We start from the raw sequence: 20732 nt of genomic DNA on the forward strand, positions 1-20732 counted from the left end.
GTATATATTTTTAACATGGCAAATTTTTATATCAGGTCAAAGCCTGATTAATAAAAAGGAGCTCAAGATGCCTCCTGTGTTAATAATGGTCAGAATTAATAGAATTATACTATTATACAGAAAAAGTGTCCTTTAGAATTACCCCTTTCTCTGCATTAACAAGATATAAAATGTGAACTGATTTTCATCCAAGTCACAAGTATAGGCAAATGCAATGTGCTAAAGTTAAGAATGCACATAATATATACTGTCTTGTGTTAAACACATTGATACAAGCATCCACAGACATGGTGAAAAAAGCAAGTAAACATTTGGATTTCATAACTTGTCGAACCTCCTGTAGCAGCAGCAACGTCAAACAAGCGTTTCTGGTAGCGTCGACTAATAATCAAATAGTTCAGAGTGAATTTCAAATTGTATTTTTTGCCTGAAATGTCCATCTTTACCGCAAACCCGACTGCAACCCTTCAATGTCAATCAAACTAAACACACCCCCAAAAATACCTCTCTTCAAGGCCTAATATCTAATTAACTGACATTTTTTCAGAAGGACCACTAAAAAGCTGAAGGGAGGTTGTTAACTTATTAAATTAAATTTTAATGACTTGAGGGGAGAAAAAAAGATTGACGTATTTAATTAAAGAAGTTGACGGCTTTTGCATGGTAGTCTACTGGAACCAGAGGTCTTTGGGAGCCAGCCCCTAGTGGCCCTCAGTGGTATTGCATTTCCTCACTGGCTTCACTTTTCAGACTTGCTGGGTATGTCTATGTTTATTGTACAGTCTGTAGTTGGTATGCAGCACCTTTTCCACTGCATACATAGTGCTACATGCCAAGTAGCACAGTGGACTTTGGGCTTATATTGTTTTTGGAGTAACGGCTACTCGGGTGTTCTTTTTTACCTCCTTGAGAATTCTGCTTTGTGCCTCTCGAGTCATCTTACGTGGGCGCCTCCTTCTCGATATAGCCACAATACTAAAGTGTCTCCATTTAATTTGTCAAACTTTGCACTGGCTAACATATGACCTCTTGGAGATTACTTTGTAACCTTTTACAGCTTTATGCAAATCAGGAACTCACATATAATAATAATCATTGAATGTGCTTTACATGGGGCATGTAAGCTATAAGGAATTAGGTAAGGATCCCAACATAATATCTCCTCATTCAACAGGCATGGGTTATTTCAAATGAAAGAGCAGCACAGATAAGAAGTGCTGAGATACTTTAATAAAGAAACTGAGAAGAGAAGGAAATGCAAATCATTAAAGACACGGTGTCTGATTTGGGAGAAATTATGCAGCCATGGTATGCTAAATCATTTCCTTCCACTACACATTGTGTGCATGTCAAAAAAAAACATTTAAAGAAACATCAGGAACAGACTTCCATATTCAAAGTTAGCAGTGATTAAATATCACCCAACATCACCCAAATTGAAAATCAAATGAGCGCATTTGAATGAAGCAACGCGCTTTGCTGCTAATGCAAATCCTGAAATCCAATCCAAGGATTTACAACAGGTTCTCTCTTTAATCCTCTGTACAGAGCACAATTCCTCTACAAACTGAGGAGTTTTTTTTTTTTTTGTATTGGAGCCCACTTTAAAACCCCAAATTGAGGAAGGGGAGGTTGAAGAGAGTCTTCGTACATGCATGGTCCGGCTCTGAGGGCAACTTTGTAAAAGATCAGAATTAACGACCAAACTACTTAAAAATTACACATCTCAGGCAGGACAACAGACTCAACTATTTATTGCTGAATAACATACATTGGTGTTTGGCAGTGAATCAATAAAGCCTGAGATTCACTTTCTTCACATTTATTTCAGTGAATGAACACAATGTGAACAAAACTATTTTGCTGCTGGAGGAGGAGGAGGAGGCAGGGTAGGAGTGGCAGAAATCTGGCAAATCATATTTTGGGGCTTATATTGACTTAACACAATGAAATACTTTGAGTGTGTGAGTTCTCTTGAACAGAACGAGGATGCATGGAAGTAAACCGATTGGAGATTCAGCTTATGATGTAACTTCTAAGGATGCCTACTGTCTGGTTAGCATTGGGGTTAAACAGCGAAGTAATGCAATCAGTCTGGAGGTTGTGTCCCTGATAATTTATTGACAGGATACATTACATAATACATAAATGATTCAGAGATTTTTGAGCTTACAGAATTTCATTGGTATTCAGGCAGATGTATCATTAAATGCTCTGGAGGACCAGTGGCTCATGGTTTTGAGTGTGGGAGTTGGAACTGTTGAAACGGCCCTCGATGCAGCACCATTGCGGAAAAAAAAAAAGTGTATGGAGCTAATTTCCTGGCAAAACCAACAACAAACTAACAAAAGTTTATTTTACAAATACCTAAACTAATGCAGACTGAACTAGCGCAAAGCTCCTCTTGTTGAAAGGCAGCTTACGACTTGGGTTGACTGTTCACAGCATTAATTAAGCTGTCTTCAGCCTGCGACTGGAAAAAAAAAAGAAAAAAAATCACCAGCAGATTGTAATCAAAAGCAGTACGGCTTCAACAGGACTAATGCACTGCTGGCTGTAACAGACTTCAACCATGGTGAACAAAAAGAGTGTGACCCTGTGCTAAACTGTAGGTTCAGTTCAGTTCCTTCTAATAAGAATAATTATATATAATAAGTTAACAACTCAGGAATTAAGTGGATGAAACAGATCAACCAACTTTGACTCGCTCTTGTATTTCCTGCCTTCTTTTTTCCAATACAAGGCATCATGAACTTTGATGATTTACTCTGTACACCAGTTCCTGCTGTGTTAATTAACACATCTCTTTTACATCCCCTCTGTAGTGGGTGGATCAAAGCTGAACTTAGTTACAGTACCAGGCTGATGTGTACAAGACTACAATTTGAATGTTTTATTTGTTTATTGTTAAACTACGACCGTCTGTACTTTTCTGCAGTTTGGTACTTTAATGCAATGATTGTTGAAAGGATGTTGCTATACACGATATGTTTGTACGATGTTTGCCGTAAGTTTGCTATGTGTGGCAGTAACTCTGGGCCCCAAGAGAAATTTCCCCAAAAGAGAGTTTTGAGCTTGATCTCGATCAGCATGTGTTTTGCAACTATGATGGTGTCAAATAAAAGATGTTTTCTTTTTAAAAAAAAAGTCATTTTTGGGAAACATTTCAGCACCATCTAAACTAAGCTTCAAAGCTGCCTTCTGCCATATTATTAATCTATTATTTCATTTTTATCATTTGCTTAACATTTATACTCATAACAAGCCGATATCAGATCAATATTTGGTGCGTCCACCTTTTGCCTTGAAGACAATATAAAAATAAAAACAAACATTTTGCACCTTGTTCGTCTGACCGCACTTTCTCACAAATGTGTATTTCAATTACCAATGAAGCATTTCCTCATTGGTTTTGTCAAGCACAGTTACATTTCAATTTTTATTTGTGTATCTATTTATCACATCATTGAGGGAAAGATTAGAAGGTGATAAAGAATGAAGAGAAAGAGTCTGGGACCCGGGTTAAATATATGAAACTCCAGAGGAAGTCTGTATGTAGGTAAAATGCTTCATAATAAAAACCCTATTGTCTGGTATGGGTATTCTGAAGCTCATTCAGGCTCGTCCAAGTGCTGCACAGTGTAGGATTGAACGTTAGATGATTCAGGGGTCTAAGTCTGGCTGCAGAAACAAAACAGACTGAATTAGCATTTTTCAAATTACTTTGCCTGAGCCTCAATAAAGTATCTGAGTGGAAAACCCAAAACGTGGCAAAAAAAAACACATTATTTTTCCAATTAGAGCATCTATATTGCTTTAATATTTTTTTTTTATATATTGGTAATGCTGGTTTATATGGTGGATGGTAATAGAATACTAAAACTGCCTAGTTCATACTGTTCAGAAAAAAAATTGTCTGATTATTTTCAGTTATATGACAAAGATTCTGTGATACCAGTTCGGAAACATTTCCTTCCACTAAAAAGCAAACTATAATTTAAAGAGATTCCCTTTCATTTCCATTTTTTTTTTTTTTTTTTTTTTTTTTTTTTTAAATATGTCTGTTAGTCACAGGAAGTCAGGTCATCATTTACTGCACAATGTGAAGAGCTTTCCATCTCTTTTTTTTTTCTGTTGCAGCTCAACTTTATTTTGTTTGTGAATATCGTGCGAGTGCTGGCCACTAAAATTCGAGAGACAAACGCAGGGAGATACGACACCAGGAAACAGTACAGGTTTGTGCCGCTCTTTAGTTTTTATTGATCTTTTCCTCATTGCTGATGCTGGTGATTCTGCCGTCCTTGTATTACTTGACCTCAGAGCTATATTTGATATCGTCGGCCGTGGGATTTTTATCTCCCATCTTGAGCAGTGTTTTTGCCTTGTGAAGGGTCAATTTGGGTCCATAATGTTTGGAACATATGCTGCCTCCTTTGTCTATTTTCAAAACACAGAACATACCGCCTCCACCTTTTATGCTGATTAAACTCGGCTATACCTACTGCTGAAGCCTTATACTAACGCGTGTAATTTCTTTAATAAGTTGTGTTGCTGATGTACAAACTTGGCTGTGACAAACCTTTCTCAGTATCAATGAGGATAAAACTGATATTTTGGTGCTCCATTTTTCTCACCTTGTAGCAGTATCACTTGATGATATTTCATCCCTTCCCAGCTTTAAGGCACTAGGGTGAACCTCTTGTATTTTTGATTCTTCTTTTATATTTGACCTGCAGATCAAATATCTTGTCAAAGCCAGCTTCTTTAAGCCAAGAAGCCCCACTTTTACCCAAAAGACCTCAAAAAGGTCACTCCTTCTTTTATTACTTTGAGACTGGAATATTGTAATTCTTTGTATGTTTGAACAGGCCTGAAACTACTATCCTGGCTGCAGTTGATTCAGAACGACATCCTTACATTTGCTGCCTATTCAGTATAGGATCAATTTCAAAATTGTATTGATTGTTCATAAATTGTTTAAGTGGAGCATCCCCGTCTTATTGGTCTCACCTGTTGCACCTCTATACCCCACTTTGCTAGTTGTGATCATTGGCTTTTAGATCCATATTGGCTCTCGGGGCTAACTGGGCTTTCTCTTTGGTAGTTCAGAACTTTTGGGATGGCTTCTCCCTGAAACTGGGTGGTCAACTTCCCTACCACTGTTTACATCTCAATTGAAAACACATTTATTTTCTGTGGTCTTCACTGATTAGGACCATTTTCTGTTATAATTCTATTTTTACAGTATTAATGACTGCTAATGGTAGGTAGGTAGGTATGGTAGGTATTTACTTTATTAATCCCCGAGGGAAATTTTTTTCGCTGCAGCAGCATACAGAAGCAATAATATAATAATAGAAATAATAGAATAAAATACTAGAATAGAATATAATAATAGAAAAGCAATAAAATAGCAGTAAATAGCAGTAAAAAATATAAATATAAAATGCACAGTTTATACAGTACATTATATATATATATATATATATATATATGTACACAGTACAGTATATATCTATATATATTATATACAAACAAACCAAGAAACACAGTCAACAGTGTTATTGTACTGATGGATTTTGCCAGAGGTGAGTTATTGTACAGTCTTATTGCAGTGGGCAGGAATGATCTCCTGTATCTGTCCTTGTGACAGCGGAGCTGGAGGAATCTTTTAGAGAAAGTGCTCCGCTGTCCCTGCAGCAGGTGGTGGAGAGGGTGGACAGGATTATCCAATATGGACAATAGTTTGTTCAGCGTCCTCCTGTCCACCACCTTTTCCAGGCTGTCAAGTTTGTAGCCGATGATGGAGCCGGCCTTCTTAACCAGTTTGTTAAGTCTGTTGGTGTCACCGGCTCCAATGCTGCTCCCCCAGCAGACCCCAGCGAAGTACAATGCACTGGCCACAACAGACTGGTAGAACATCTCCAACATCTCGCTGCACACATTGAAGGATCAAAGTTTCCTCAAGAAAAAGAGTCGACTCATCACCTTCTTGCAGACAGCATTGATGTTGGTCTTCCAGTTCAGTCTGTTGTCGATGGACACACCCAGGTACTTGTACTCCTCAACCATGTCCACCTCCTCTCCCAGAACTCTCAGCGGTTGTGGAGCCGTCGCCTTCATCCTGAAGTCGACCACCATCTCTCTGGTCTTGGCCACGTTCAGGAGCAGGTGATTCCTTCCCACCCACTCCACAAAGTCCTCCACTACTGCCCTGTACTCATCCTCCCGTCCATCCCTTATACATCCGACCACTGCAGAGTCATCAGAGAACTTCTGCAGATGGCAGGACTCTGAGTTGTACTGGAGGTCAGTCGTGTATAAGGTGAACAGAAAGGGAGACAGAACAGTTCCCTGAGGAGCTCCAGTACCACTGACCACCGTATCAGACAGCACACTGCCCAGACGGACAAACTGTGGTCTGCCTGTCAGGTAGTCATTGATCCAGGAGACGGTGGGCGCGTCCACCCCCACCACCCGCAGCATCTCACTCAGCAGCAGTGGTTGGATGGTGTTGAATGCACTGGAGAAATCAAAGAAAGTGATTCTCACAGATTCACCGTTTCCATCCAGGTGCGACTGAGCTCGTTGCAGCAGGTAGATGATGGCGTCGTCCACTCCCACATGAGGCTGGTACGCAAATTGCAGAGGGTCCAGAGAAGATTTCACCAGCGGCCTGAGGTGTGCCAAGACCAGCCTCTCCAGCACCTTCATCACATGAGATGTGAGGGCAACCGGTTGGTAGTCGTTGAGGCCAGATGGAGTCGTCTTCTTGGGGACAGGAACCAGGCAGGACGTCTTCCACCGCACCGGGACCTCCTCCTGCTTCAGGCTCAGGTTGAAGAGGTGTTGTAGGACCTCAGCCAGCTGGACGGCGCAGGTCTTCAGGACCACGGGGCTGATGCCGTCAGGTCCTGCAGCCTTGTGCTGGTGGATTCTCTCCAGCTGTCTCCTAACCTGGCCAGTAGTCACAGAGAGGGGGGTGGTGGGTGGGGTTAAGGTGTCGATGGAGGAAGAGCCCTTTGAGATTGAGGGCTCTATGCAGTTCACCAGGGGGCGCAGAGGGGGGAGGGGGGGAGGCAGCAGAGGTGTTTGGGAGGTGTGAAGTGTGGAGGAGACAGATGAGGGCGGTGAACTAAACCTGTTGAAGAAACAGTTTAGCTCATTGTTCCTCTCCAGGGAGCCCCCTGGTTGCCTCTCTCTCCCCTTGAACCCAGTAATCCCCTTCATACCGGTCCACACCTCCCTCACGTTGTTCTGCTGGAGTTTGGCCTCCAGCTTCCTCCTGTAGGAGTCCTTGCACTCCCTGAGCTTCTCCTTCAGGTGGCGCTGCACTCTCCTGAGCTCCTCCCTGTCCCCAGACCTGAAGGCCGCTTTCTTCTTATTAAGAAGAACTTTCAGGTCACTGGTGATCCACGGCTTATTGTTGGGGAAGCATTTTACAGTCCGGGATGGTACGGTGGTGTGTCCACAGAATTTGATGTATTCTGTGATACAGTCCGTCATGCTGTTGATGTCTTCCCCATGTGGTCCAAACAGCACATTCCAGTCCGTGGACTCAAAACAGTCCTGCAGGGCTTCTTTAGCCTCCTGTGTCCACCTCCTCACAGTCCTGGTGGTCACAGACTGCCTCTGCACCAGGGGGACATACTTTGGAGTCAGCAGGACCAGGTTGTATAACAGGGTGTTGTTTTGCCTCAATCCATAATATAATCTCAAATTGATTATAATTTGTTTTGTTGATGTTTTTGATGGCTTAATTTAGTTTAATTCATTAAAACAAATCAACTTTGGTCTTGTATGTAGATTATTAATGTGCTGTATCAATATCTGACTTGATGTGACATTAAATGAATATTTAAGAATGATTAAAAATATATGTAATGCAATATATAAATATAGTGCAATGGTGTGTCCAATAATGTATTTCCATTCATTTTGGACAACAAAAGCACGACACAATGGAATAATTTAAATCTGCCTACTGAAACATAGACAATAGTTGATCAGATCAGTTAATCATTGGTTTATCATTTTACACACTCATGGGTGCACGCACGCGCACAAACAAAAATACACTTTCACACATGTAATTATCACCATTATCCTCCCCTGCCGGTGCTGTCGCCAGGTTGCCAGATAAGGACAATATAATTACAGTGTATTATTCAAGAGGACTACAGTTTATGGAGATGAGCAGACCATTTTCAGAAAAGATGATTGTGATACAGTGCAGTTAACCAGAGGCTATAGATGTAAGCCAAATGCAGCCCATTTCATAGAAACTAAAAGAAACTAATGGATGTTAGGGCACCGAAAAAAAGGAGATAAAGAGACAGGAACTCAGGTGGAGAAAATAACTGCTGACAAAAGCAAAATAGACTTGAAAAGACAGAGACTGATTTTTGACATTGATCAAACCAAGACACCAACAATATATGATAGCGACGAAAGAAGAAATTGTAATTGCAATTATATGTAATTTTCATGTCGTGGATAACGATATTGAAGAAACTAAATTTGATATAGAAGAATGACTACTTACGCACATGGCATTAATATATGACTTTACTGGATAATCATTATAATTCCAAACCAAATATGCACGGATGAATTTTAAACACTAGCCTCCCAATTTGTTTACCATGCATACTTTAGAAGCAAGAGGGAATACTGGGGAAGAAAAAAAACATGAACCAAAACAAGCTCGAATTTAACATGCAATTATTGCATATTTGCATGTTATTTATATATATATATATATTTCAAGTTAAAAATGTAATTGCTAAGAACACACCACAAACTCCATCTCTGATTTAAGTCACCCGTTTCAACTAAATTGCCGTCTTTTTGGGGGGGAAGCACTGTTTATTATTAATTTTCACATTAGCAGTAGAGCGACACTAGATTGTGACATCCCTACTTCTTTGTTTTAATGTTAACAGAAGAGAGGTCAGTGGGGAAAGAGATCACTGCTTGACCTTTCATTTTTTCGGGGGCCGGCAGTTGACAAGTTTTGTTAGCCAAGAGCATTAACATTACTGCATCCTGCAGTGTTATGATACATTTTTACTTTAAATTTTTTGAATTCTTTTTAATTATACGTATTTTGCACTATGGCTTGGTCAAAAATGATAAATTAGAATTATCGGGCAAACAGTTATCATGCTTATAGTAAACTACCACACACTGTAGTATATGTGACATGGAGAAACGGAGTAGACGACAGATCAGTTCCCTCTCAACTGTAGGATTTCTCCTAAGGTGGCAGCCTGCTATGCTTCCTTTTCAGATAGTGTAAAATTCATGGATCCAAACCTTCAGTGTCCCACGTTGTTACAATTTCAACAGAGTGCGCGACAGCCGAGTTTAAATGGGAAACGAAATAATTCCTAACCATCCGGAGTGGATCATTGCATGAGGACACTGAGCTTCAGTCCTCATCTGAATTTAAAAGTCGTCTGAATATTCCAGTCCGCTTTGCAGACCAAAGGAGAGACAACAGGATCCAGATGGTCTTCATAAATTACAAGAAGAAAATGGAGGCATGTGCATTATTTGTTTTAGGAGGGCTGTGAGTCTTGACTGAGCTTGTTTGATGACAATATGACACTGGAGGCTTGTTTTTGAACATTAACAACATATGCTGATGAGCTAGTGGTATGTTTGTGATGCTCATCGGTTCCGTACAGAGCTTGAAAGTGAAACTCTGAACATGTCGCCCACTTTCTCAGGTGCTCGTGTTGTTATATGGATGTTGCGTTGCAATTAGTTGTATTCTGCAGAGACTGGAATTGGAAGAAAAACACAGAAATATATTTGTTCATATTTGTGAGGGCTGTAATGTATCTTGCGCAACCACTGAGTAAAGCTCACTTATCTGGACGCAGTGCTGTCGGCACTTCCACCAGAAAATAAGCCCAGCAAAAAAAGTAATTTATAGAGTTAATTAAAAAATTGGACACTTTTCGATTCCGATGTGCAAATGGATTCAGGAAACAGCCGCTGTCTTTGTTTGAAAGATTTATAATGTAGGTTTCCCTAACACTGAGCCTAAACGATAAGCTTTACAGACCAGTAACAGAGCTTAAGTAATAAAGTAAATTTTCCTCAAATTAATATTCCCCCAGGGACAAGTTTGAAATCTGCTTCTGTGTTTTTGTAGAATAAGGAGATTTATCTTAAGGTGTGAATAAATGGAGCTTGGCAACAAAAAAAACATCATAACTAATCTTGGAGTTAGAAGGCATTAAAAAGGCAAACATAAAACTTATTTACTGCTAGTTGATCTCCCCCTATGGTAATTACTGCTGCTTTAATTCGGTTGAATTTAAAACTAAAATGAATATCCATTAATAAACGTGACATTACATTTATACATATATATATATGTATGTACTGTATATGTCTCCACAGGAAACTGGCAAAGTCCACCCTTGTGCTCGTGCTGGTGTTTGGCATCCACTACATCATCTTTGTCGGGATGCCTCACACGTTTCAGGGACCAAGCTGGGAGATTCGAATGTACTGTGAGCTGTTCTTCAACTCATTTCAGGTATTTTGAATTTATTTTTTATTATGTAACCTGTAAAGAAGTCTTACCATATACTCTCTTGCTGGGGCATGGTGCATAATTCAGTGTAGCATCAGCAAACTGTCCTGCGCTGAGCAACTTTTCCTCGAGAGCAGCAAATTGTGCATTTTGCATTGTTCGCTGCCTGCTGACTCAGCAGGTCAGTGCTGAGCAAACTTGATTTCTATAATATTTGGGTTACGTTGTACACCTTTTTTAACCTCCCTAAAAATCACCCGGTGTCCTTCGTTTGGTTTATTCTTCCACTTTTATTGCATGTTTTTCAACAAGTCAATTACGCTGTTAATGCCAGATGGACAGAAGAAAGATTATTGAGTTTCTCCTTCCAATTCTGTAATTCCTGATATTTAATTGAGAGTCTGATCCATCTGGTCTCTAACTGCACTGATGTCGTCCACCGTCAGACCTCGATTGCTCACGGCAAAGCCGCTGCTTAACTGTTCCATAGTTACCGGAAACTCACTTAATGTGCACATCAAAGTTGTCAGCTTGATGAATTATTCTGATGTTTCTAATGCGAATCAACAGATGTCTTGTAAACTGACACATTATAACAGCTCACACAGACCCAATCATAAACCATGGACCAGTTTAAACGTCAACAACATTTATCACCTGCAGTTCTGCATTTCTTAGTTACAATACCAGGACATCCGTCTCCACAATAAGAATGCGAGTGATGGAGATTGTAGATTTTATTGTGGAGCTCTGAGAAACGTAACATTTTCATCTCACAAGCAACAATTATCTTCTACGAATTACTCGGAGCGACATTCAAAGTGAAGACTGTACTTTATTATTCAGTGAAGCGGCCTGATAACGAGATTGATTCAGCGTCATAATTTAGCGCTGTATAATTCAGTTGAAATCAGCAAGTTCTATCCATGTAAGTGTGGGTGTGACCTTTCCGATGTAAATTACATGTCATACATAATCACGGCTTATTTTCAGCTTGGCGTACTTACTACATGTTGTGTATAACAGAAGATTGTGGGCAGATATAGCTCTTGTAAAAAAACAAGAGAGAAAAAAAGTTTGTGAACTGCGATGGCTACTTTATTATCAGGTGAACACACGTCTGCACTTCGGGAGTTGGCTGAACGACACACGGTTGAGCTGCACCAAAACGATGCGAATAAGCTTTTTTGATGTAAACAACAACAAATTGATACTCAACACACACACACACACACACACACACACACACACACACACACACACACACACACACACACACACACACACACACACACACACACACACACACACCCGGTGGCAAGCAAGCAACTGGTTGGAGAGCCAGCGGAATAGTCGACCTTCACTCTTTTGCCAAATTGTTCCTAATGTGTGATTATACCAGACATCTGTTGATTTGCATTAGAAACATCAGAATAATTCATAATATTGACAACTTTGAAGTGCACATTAACAGTTTTCTGTAACTATGGAACAGTTAAACGGCAGCTTTGCCGTGAGCGATTGAGGTCTGACGGTGGACGAAATCAGTGCAGTTAGAGACCAGATGGATCAGATGTCTGTTGCCTTCAGATGGCTATAAAGAGACTCACCAGAGTAAAGAAATGACCATCAATGGCATGTCTTGCCTTTTTTAGTTTTATGTCCGTCCCCCCTTTTTTCAATTTCTTGGCAATTGCACATTGTCTCTAATATACAATTTCCCAATAATAGTAATTTACTATCTTAGTAATTAACAATGTTAGAGGTTTGTAAAAACACAAAAATTGCTACTACATTTGTCAGAGCATCCTGACAAGTTTACTAACATGGTTGGTAAAACGCTCATTAATTTTGCCTTCCATGGAACATAGAGGCTGATCAGCTCAATAAAAAATAGTTGACTGTAGTCAGACATTAAAACTACCTAAATTGCAGCACGTAAGCACGTATCAAACAGACAACATAGTAGAGGTTTGGTTTCTCAAGATTAGTTTAAATAATACTTTGATCTACCAGCAGTACGAGGCGTCATCATAGATATTAATGATGAAAGCATTGCAGGGCTGTCAGTGCATTTAGTTTTCTGCAATATACAAATGGCATGAAAGTCTTTTTATTTCAAGAGCGTCAAAGCCCATGATACAAGTTCGATCTTAAATCATAATTAATTGGAGAAAGAAGAGATACATGAATAATGTTGCAGTGTCTTTAAAAGGTCTTCCCTTATTTTAAAATGCAGGGAGCATCCGTGAGTGCAATCGAAATGAGCGTGGGTCTGTTTCAGTGATGCGTCGCACAAAGACAGCCTGAAGAAAAAGTGAAAGAGCCATGTGCCTGCCCGTCATCTATTGGTAAACATGGTTCATTATTCAGGACGAGATAAAAAAAATATCACATTGATGAAAGTATGATGAGAACTTAGGATCAAACAAGAGACGTCTTCACAAACAGAAAGCATGACTCACATTGACGTTATGTTGACTTTGACGGTAAATACAATTTTTTTTTTTTTTTTTAAGACTAAATGATATGACTAAAAGTCCAGTGTGAAAAAGTATAGCGTGTGGAAATCCCAAATGGTCAGGTACCCGTTTCATCAGATGACATTGGAAAGACTTATTAATGAATGAACCTAAAATGCATGACCCACCCATAATCCTGTGGAGCAAACTCCTTAAATGATCCCCAGATGGAGCGCACATAATTCAAATTGAAATCTGATGCCTGCATGTATTTAATCAAGCAAAAGCGAAGAAACGTATTTATTCCTCAAGCAAGCAAATCACATCAATTTTATTTTTGATCAAGCTGATATGAGGTGTCTTTGTGCGCTTTCTGCCTACTAAAGCCAACACGCAACACTGTGCTTGCATTTGTGATGGTATCCAGAAACAACAACAACAAAAACACAATTTGGACCAAACCTTGGACCAGAATTACACCGCGCCACCTAATGAGCCTAAAGAGACCCAACGGCATCCCTCCATTAACCTCAGCATGAGAACATTAGCAAACACACGCAAATACAAAAATCTAGGGCGCATCTGATGAGATCGAACATAGAGGACGACCTTAATCACAGATATTACAGGAACCAGTGTATAATCATCTCAATCTAAGAATCATTGTTTTCATTGAAGAGGAGCCCTTCACATCTACAGTGAGCCCTAATCAGCGTCAGTTGTCATCGTCATAGATGACGTCATCGTTTTCGTAAAAAGGGACCAGATAAAGACCAAATGCATTGTGGTAAAAATACATGTAGGGAAGACAAATGCATGATGAGATGCACTCTTTTATCAATTCTTTTATCTTATTGCCACACACCTGTCTTATTTGTGCTGCAGTGGTGACTGGGTGCTTCTCTAAACCGCATGAGTCTCGGCATTAACAACAAACACCACGAGTAAATTCCCCACCTGAAGGAATCACTTCTCTCTCGGCATCGTCTCAGTTCTTGAAACGAGAGTTTATTATTAAGGTCCTCCATACTCGGTGGAATGTTATCATCATAAGATCTGCTCTCATCTCTTCTTACGTCATACGCAACCAAATCAACGGGGAACTTCATTGTTATTTGTACTGTTTATAATGAAACACCGCAATTATGGAAAAAAAAAGCATCGTTTGCATGTTTTGGCTGCCGGGCAAGTGTAAATATACGAAGAGCAAGTGGGGAGAAAATATTCTGTTAGACACTGTACAGTATATTCTTATTCAATGACCGTTAGGATGAACTTTTTCCAGGGTACTGTGTTGATTTATGAATTTCATAAATGTAATGCCAGGATGTTTCTTACTATAAGAGATGTGCATCAAGACACTGACACACACAGACACACAAATACATATAAGAGGCAGTCACTTTTCCATCTTCCCATACTTTCACACCATTTATCTCGTTTGAGTTGTACATATCATGGTGTGAAGCAGGAACACACTGAAGCAGGTCAGAACAGAAAGCCACTTCTTTCTCTCTTTTTATATTAGATAAGAACTATATATAGTTATATACACACACACACACACACACACACACACACACACACTGATAAGAATGACATTTAGTACATGCAACAGCAAAATTCATCATTTTATATATATATATAAAACCTGTGTGTTATTATAATTCACTGTAAGTTTCCAGAAAACAAAACCTGAAGCACATTGTATTTGTGTGAAAAGCTTGCTCAGCTGTTTCTAGTGAAGAGGGAAACAAAACATTCTCACGGTGGAAGATCTCCTGCTCTATTCTTAACTGCATGTTTTCGGTTACAAATGTGTGACTGTATCTGTACTGTGATCATCTCGCGTGTCGGTTTTGATCTCACAACTTGTCTCAATCTCTTCTTTTCAGGGCTTCTTTGTGTCCATTATTTATTGCTACTGCAATGGAGAGGTGAGTGGACAATGTTTTTTATTTCCATTTTTATAAAAGACATCCATGACAGAAAAAGGCAAATAAAGAAATAGCAAAAGGTACTTTTGTTTGGCTTCATATGGTTTAGTTACTCCAGTGTCCCGTCCACACACAATTCTAGGTCTGTCTGGAGAAGTACGTTTTTTTCAGTTCATATTTTTCTTGTGCTGTTATAATATCCATTGTTCTCTCTGTCTCCCTCTATTATCTCTAACTTAATATTTAATACTCAGTTCAAAATCAGTATTTCCATTTCTGGCAGTTTTATCTTTATGACTTCTCTCATCTTTACACTTCTCCTGTTTTTCTTTTTGTGATCCTCCTTCTCCCGAGAATCTCTCTATTTCAGCCTCCAACTTCTTTCCCAGAGACTGACATCCAAAACTCAAGAGAGGATTTTTATTTTCTGTTGAATCAAAGTTCCGCAAAGCAAAACTTGGTTATTAACTGTGAACCACATGACCCATGTAATGTGAAAGTGTCTCAGCGGACACGACTCGGCAGCTCTACAGAGCTTTAAGCTGCTTCCAAAGCACCGTTCAGCCCACGCGTTGTGTGTATAGTTTAATATTGTTTATTGCCCTGCCAGTAGAAAACTGCAGGCAGCTGTGTTCAGCAAACGAGCCGTGAAAGCCGAGTGTATGGTCGCAGCATTCGTGGCAGATCTGAAGATTAACATGATGCTGATGAAGACAAACATCAAAATCCATATTTGAAAAAGCATTTACAACCTAACTTGAAAAAAAAAAATGAAAAAAAAAGAATTACCTGGTGTCTATATGTTAAATCACGAGATCCCAGATACGAGGGGCGAACAAAAAGCCCTGAGGCTGCTTCTGTTGCACAAATGGAGCTCAGCACCGTGATGTGCACGCAGCAGGGGAAAGCGATGACCTCCATACTTATTCCAACCCTGTTTAGAGCTTCTTTTTGTTGTTTTTTTTTCTTCTCATGCCCGCAGGTCCAGACAGAGATAAAGAAAACATGGACACGCTGGAACCTGGCCTTTGAGTGGGAGGGCCCAGTTGTTTGTGGCCGCTACCGTTACGGCTCTGTAGTCGTCGGCCTTAACAACAACAACAGCACCAGCAGTCAGTCCCACCTGGCTGGTGGTGGGCCCTCCACACGCTCCACCACGCTCGTTTCCAGCCGTGTTTATCGGAGCGCAGGTGCCCCCGTGATCACGATGCACGCCACCCTCCCAGGGTATGTGATTAGTAACTCTGACCCCTCCATACCTGAGGAGCCTGAGGACAGTGGCCCCAAGCAGGTGGACGATATCTCGCTTAAAGAAAATGTGCCCGTTCTAAACACGAGCGCAACAGCCGAGGACGAGGAGGAAACACTGTAGCGGCCGTCTAGTGTCAAAAGGGGCTGTAGAGACTAATGGAAATCTTTGTAGCTGGAGCACGGCGAACCTATGGCAGTCTCGTGGGAACTCTGAAGAGGGGTGCAAAGGTAAACCAAGTGACAAAAAGATGGAAAAATGTCGTTTACTTAAAAAAAACAACTAACTTAAACCACAAACACTGTAAACTACGGAGAACTTACAAAGTTGAACGCCAGTTTGTGACACTTGTCTTTCCACATATAATACTGCCAAAAGGAGTCACCAAAATCTGAATTGTTTTCTACACAAAGAGGCTTTAACAAAACACACTGGTCATGGTGAAAAAAAATATATATATATCAAGCCTGAGTTCGACGAAGGCTGTGAACCTGAGCTGCAGCTGTTGAGAGCAAACATGATGTATGTTTGATGACCTCCTAAACCTCCACACATCACAGTACAGCCTGCATTAGCCCTGAATGCTATTGGCAGCGAACGCAGACTCTCGCCGATCAGCATAATGTGTTGGTAAGTAGTAAAGGTCAGCTGTTTTCTTCGCTGCTGCACCGACCCTCTTACTGGGGGACGATGGCTCATCACCTTCAGAGGCCTCCAAATGACACTGAGAAGAGAAGCTTCTGCAGAAGTCCGTAGGTTTCAAAGAGCACTTCCGGAAACCATTGTCAACCACATCTGGGAACCCTAAATTATATATACAGGTTTTGGAGCAGCATATGCTGCCATCCAGATGTCATTTTCAGGAATGGCCTCGCTTTCTTCTTCTAACAAGACTGTCACACCCCATTCTGCACATATTACAACAGCGTGGCTCCGTAGTAGAAGTGTCTGGGGGCTGAAATGGCTCCCCTGCAGTGCAGACCTGGCACCCCATTGAAAACATTTGCTGCACCATGGAACCGAAAATACAACAAAGGAGACCCCGAACTGTTGAGCAGCTGAAATCCTCTAATCAGACACAACATCCACACTTCTTTAGAAATGGGGGTTGTATATCATGGTGGTTGTTTGACTTTAAAGGAAATTTATTTCCCCAACCTGTTCTTTCCCCTGCTATTACCTTGATTGTATATAACATGAGGACCACATCTAACAGTAATGATAAGCTACAGCAGAAACAAGTACACAATAATATTAATATCCATCACTTTGAATGTTGAGAATTTATGACCCTTTGTTCTTGCAAACAAGCGTTTACTAAATGTGATTAAAAAAAAAATGGATTATTGTATGTAACTATATCCTCCCAAACTCTATTCAATAGACAGTGGGCTATATTTTCCTGCAGAGGGAAAGTTGGTTGAATACGGAAGCAGAGACCTCTGTAAAATCCCACTAGACCTTCCTTGTAATTTACTTTTAAATTTGCAAATTGTTTCTGTCATCTTCCAAAAATGTACCATTACCAAAAAAAATGCAATGTTTAATTTGGTTGATATTAAATGAAGTATTACCTGTGCAACATGTGGCTCCAAAGGTATGACAAACCGACGTTCGGTTATCCACAACAACCTGTGGTATGTCAGTACAACTAAATAAATTCTCACATCAGTATAGATAATAATTTAGTTCTGAAATCTATCAAATCTGTGGAGACATTTCTATTAAAAAGCAAAAGTACAGTGGGTCCTGTCCAGCGGATTATTACAGAATATTTTCCATTTGGTTTCTCTTGATTAAGTTTTTAAATAGTTGCACTTGTAGCTTATGTTCATGGAAGCGTAACATCACAAAATGAGTTATCCAATGCGCCCGGAACAAACCAAAAATGTTAGTGAAAATATTTTAAAACAAGTGCAGATTGTAAAGGTAGAACCAGCGTCAGGGTTTTCAGGAAATTACGGTAACTTGAATTTTGCTCTGCTCACAACAAGCTCAGAACGGCAGATACCCCACAGCGCTCCAAAATCCTTCTCAGTATGCACACAGCTAAAATGCCATAGCAACCTGCATTCATGAATTGGGATTTAGTGATACCTGGAGAAAGAGAGGCTGCGTGCAGATTCTGTATTCCTCCTACTTCACACCAGCAGATTCTATCTTTAGTGTGAAACAGCTCTTTGACAAGAATCGAGCAGATCACGGCGACAGGGCAGCACTTTCTGGGCTCCGGCTAAAGTGAACTGCACGGAAACAATTATCATTACTGGTTAGCACAGTTATCCTCTGCTAATCCAGCTAACGGATCCCAATGATGGCTGAGCTGGTGCAGGGTCAGGCCGTGATGAACCAGCCGGAGCTGAAATCAGCTGAAATGAGCCAATTAGACCGAGCCTGCTACGAACATCCGTCTCCATCAACAAACACACACGGACACACACGGACACACACACACAGGCTAATGGGCTCAGAAAGGTGTCCCAAGTTGGACTTGCAGCGGTTTATTGCACATCCCCCTCGTCCCGAATGTCATTTCATTCCTGCCCCCACCCATTTGTATCATTCCCAGGGCAACGTTAATGCAATGCCTTCAAGAGTGCATTTCACATAATCCTCTGAAAATGCCATCCTACTTAACACCGTGTACTTCATTTGAATTTCACTACTGTGATCAAAAAGTGAAGTGTGCTCTAAAACAAATACAATTAAATTAATCAAGTTCATAAATAAATGTTTCTGCTTGTGCAGGGACTTTCATTTAAATGTGGCCAATTGATCACATATTTAACTGTAAATGTATTCGGTTATGGTTATGTATTTTTTTGTATAATATATTAAAGATGTAAAGTATGATATATTCTTTTTGTATTTCTGCTACAAGCAGATGTATTGTTTATCTGCCTACATTTCAATGAAGGTTCATTCAGAAAACCTTACTCAAAGAAAATTTGAATTAGTCATTAAAAAAATAAAATAATTTAAGTAGACTTTTACACATAAATATCTAAAAACATGTTTTTTTGGTAATTAAAATAATTCAATTAAAACGTAAGTGTTCATCAAAACAAAAAGCTGATTCCTGGTTGTACTGTAATCTCAAAATGCTCCAAAACTCCATTTTCTGTGCCTACCAGACCTCCACACCCTCATTTTAGTTCTGCATCTGGTCATCTACAGTTTGTGAGTTTGTAATATCATTCAACCTCTCTTCCACGATATTTTTAACTCTGCCTGGTTCAGACCCCTGGTCACCAAAACGGCAAAGATTTGCCAAGTGTTTGCAGCATTTTTTCAGGAAAATAGAGCCCAATGTAACTTTCAGCCTTTGACAGGAGATTCTAATCCCCCTGTCGGATTAATTACAAATTCCATAAGATGACAACACTGTATGTCATGTACAGTAAGAGGAGGACACATGCTGATGATGAACACTGTTGGTGAACATTGTGAACTACCATAACCTGCTTTCTTGTGCGGTCAGCCCACTTTGTGAAGAATTATGTGTTTTGTGAAGAGAAACCTGCCATTGAACAAAATGGAATGCATCCAGAATTCTTTTAACTTACTTTAAAAGAAAAAAAAAAAAAAAAGTTGATATGAATCGTTTACGTTTCGGGAGAAGTGTTACTTTAAAAATGTGCAAAGGGTGTTTTCTGTGCACACGATTCGTTTGCTGTGTTTACCGCTACAAGAGTTTGTGGGATTTTCCGAGTAGCACATACAGTTGTTAATACACATCAAAAATCAATGCGTCAGCCTTAAAATCTTATTTTTTTTGGACAATCAGGTATCGTGCTGACTGCTGAGGAAGACATTCGATGGCTGCTCAACTGTTTGGTGTCTGCTTTGTGCGTGCATGTTTGTCGGTGCATTATATGCAGCGCTTGTTCCAGCAACAGAATCTTTATTGTACATGTGCCTCTCCAGCTCCAGCGGAAGCTTTAAAAACTTGACTTGAGAGGATTCTTTTTAATCTTGTTTGTTCATGTGATAAATGTATTTGGCTGTTTTTTCTCTTTGATACTTTGTCTCTCTCGCTCTCTCCGTTAAGTACTAATAAATGTTTAATATTTTCAGAACCTACCTGGGGAGATGCTCTTTGATATTCCTGCTGTCAATGCAAATAATTTGCTTCACAAATATATTCAATTTACTAGAATAGCAATTATAATATTATGGCAGTGAAGCAGCATCAATTACAATTTTTGGTTCAAAATGACTTGATTGCCATTCAACTTTAACCCAAGTATTGGTTTCGATGTTTAATGTGGTGAGGAACTTTCAATCAAAACAAAGCTTCGTAGATGTTGTTTTTGATGCGCGTGTGTGTTGCCCGATTAGCACAGATCGTAATATCATTACCTGCACACTTTGTTTAAGGCACCCGAGGTACACATGCGCATTTTTCTTTCAAATTATCTGTAAGCCTTTACAGTGACACTATGCTTATGTTTTGCACAGGGATAACCTCAAATTTCTTTCGATTTATTTTTATCTGCACTCTACCTTTATATTATTCTTAGTTCATAAGC

The 20732-nt window shown here is 39.8% G+C and overlaps 1 protein-coding gene across 1 annotated transcript in view; it reads left to right on the forward strand.

Moving 5' to 3' along the window:
• pth2ra (parathyroid hormone 2 receptor a) overlaps positions 1-20273 on the forward strand; it is a 48150-nt gene extending 27877 nt beyond the window's left edge. Inside the window, exons 10-13 of the mRNA XM_069154767.1 lie at positions 4141-4235; positions 10417-10555; positions 14910-14951; positions 15934-20273. Coding sequence (XP_069010868.1) covers positions 4141-4235; positions 10417-10555; positions 14910-14951; positions 15934-16323 — 666 coding nt within the window. The 3' untranslated portion in view covers positions 16324-20273. The remainder of the gene's footprint in view (positions 1-4140; positions 4236-10416; positions 10556-14909; positions 14952-15933) is intronic.
• Positions 20274-20732: the final 459 nt, after the last annotated feature.

This window comes from Embiotoca jacksoni, unplaced genomic scaffold (genome assembly GCF_022577435.1).
Source record: "Embiotoca jacksoni isolate LCO1_2020_lvr unplaced genomic scaffold, fEmbJac1.0.p SCAF_2, whole genome shotgun sequence".
Classification (NCBI taxonomy): domain Eukaryota; kingdom Metazoa; phylum Chordata; class Actinopteri; family Embiotocidae; genus Embiotoca; species Embiotoca jacksoni.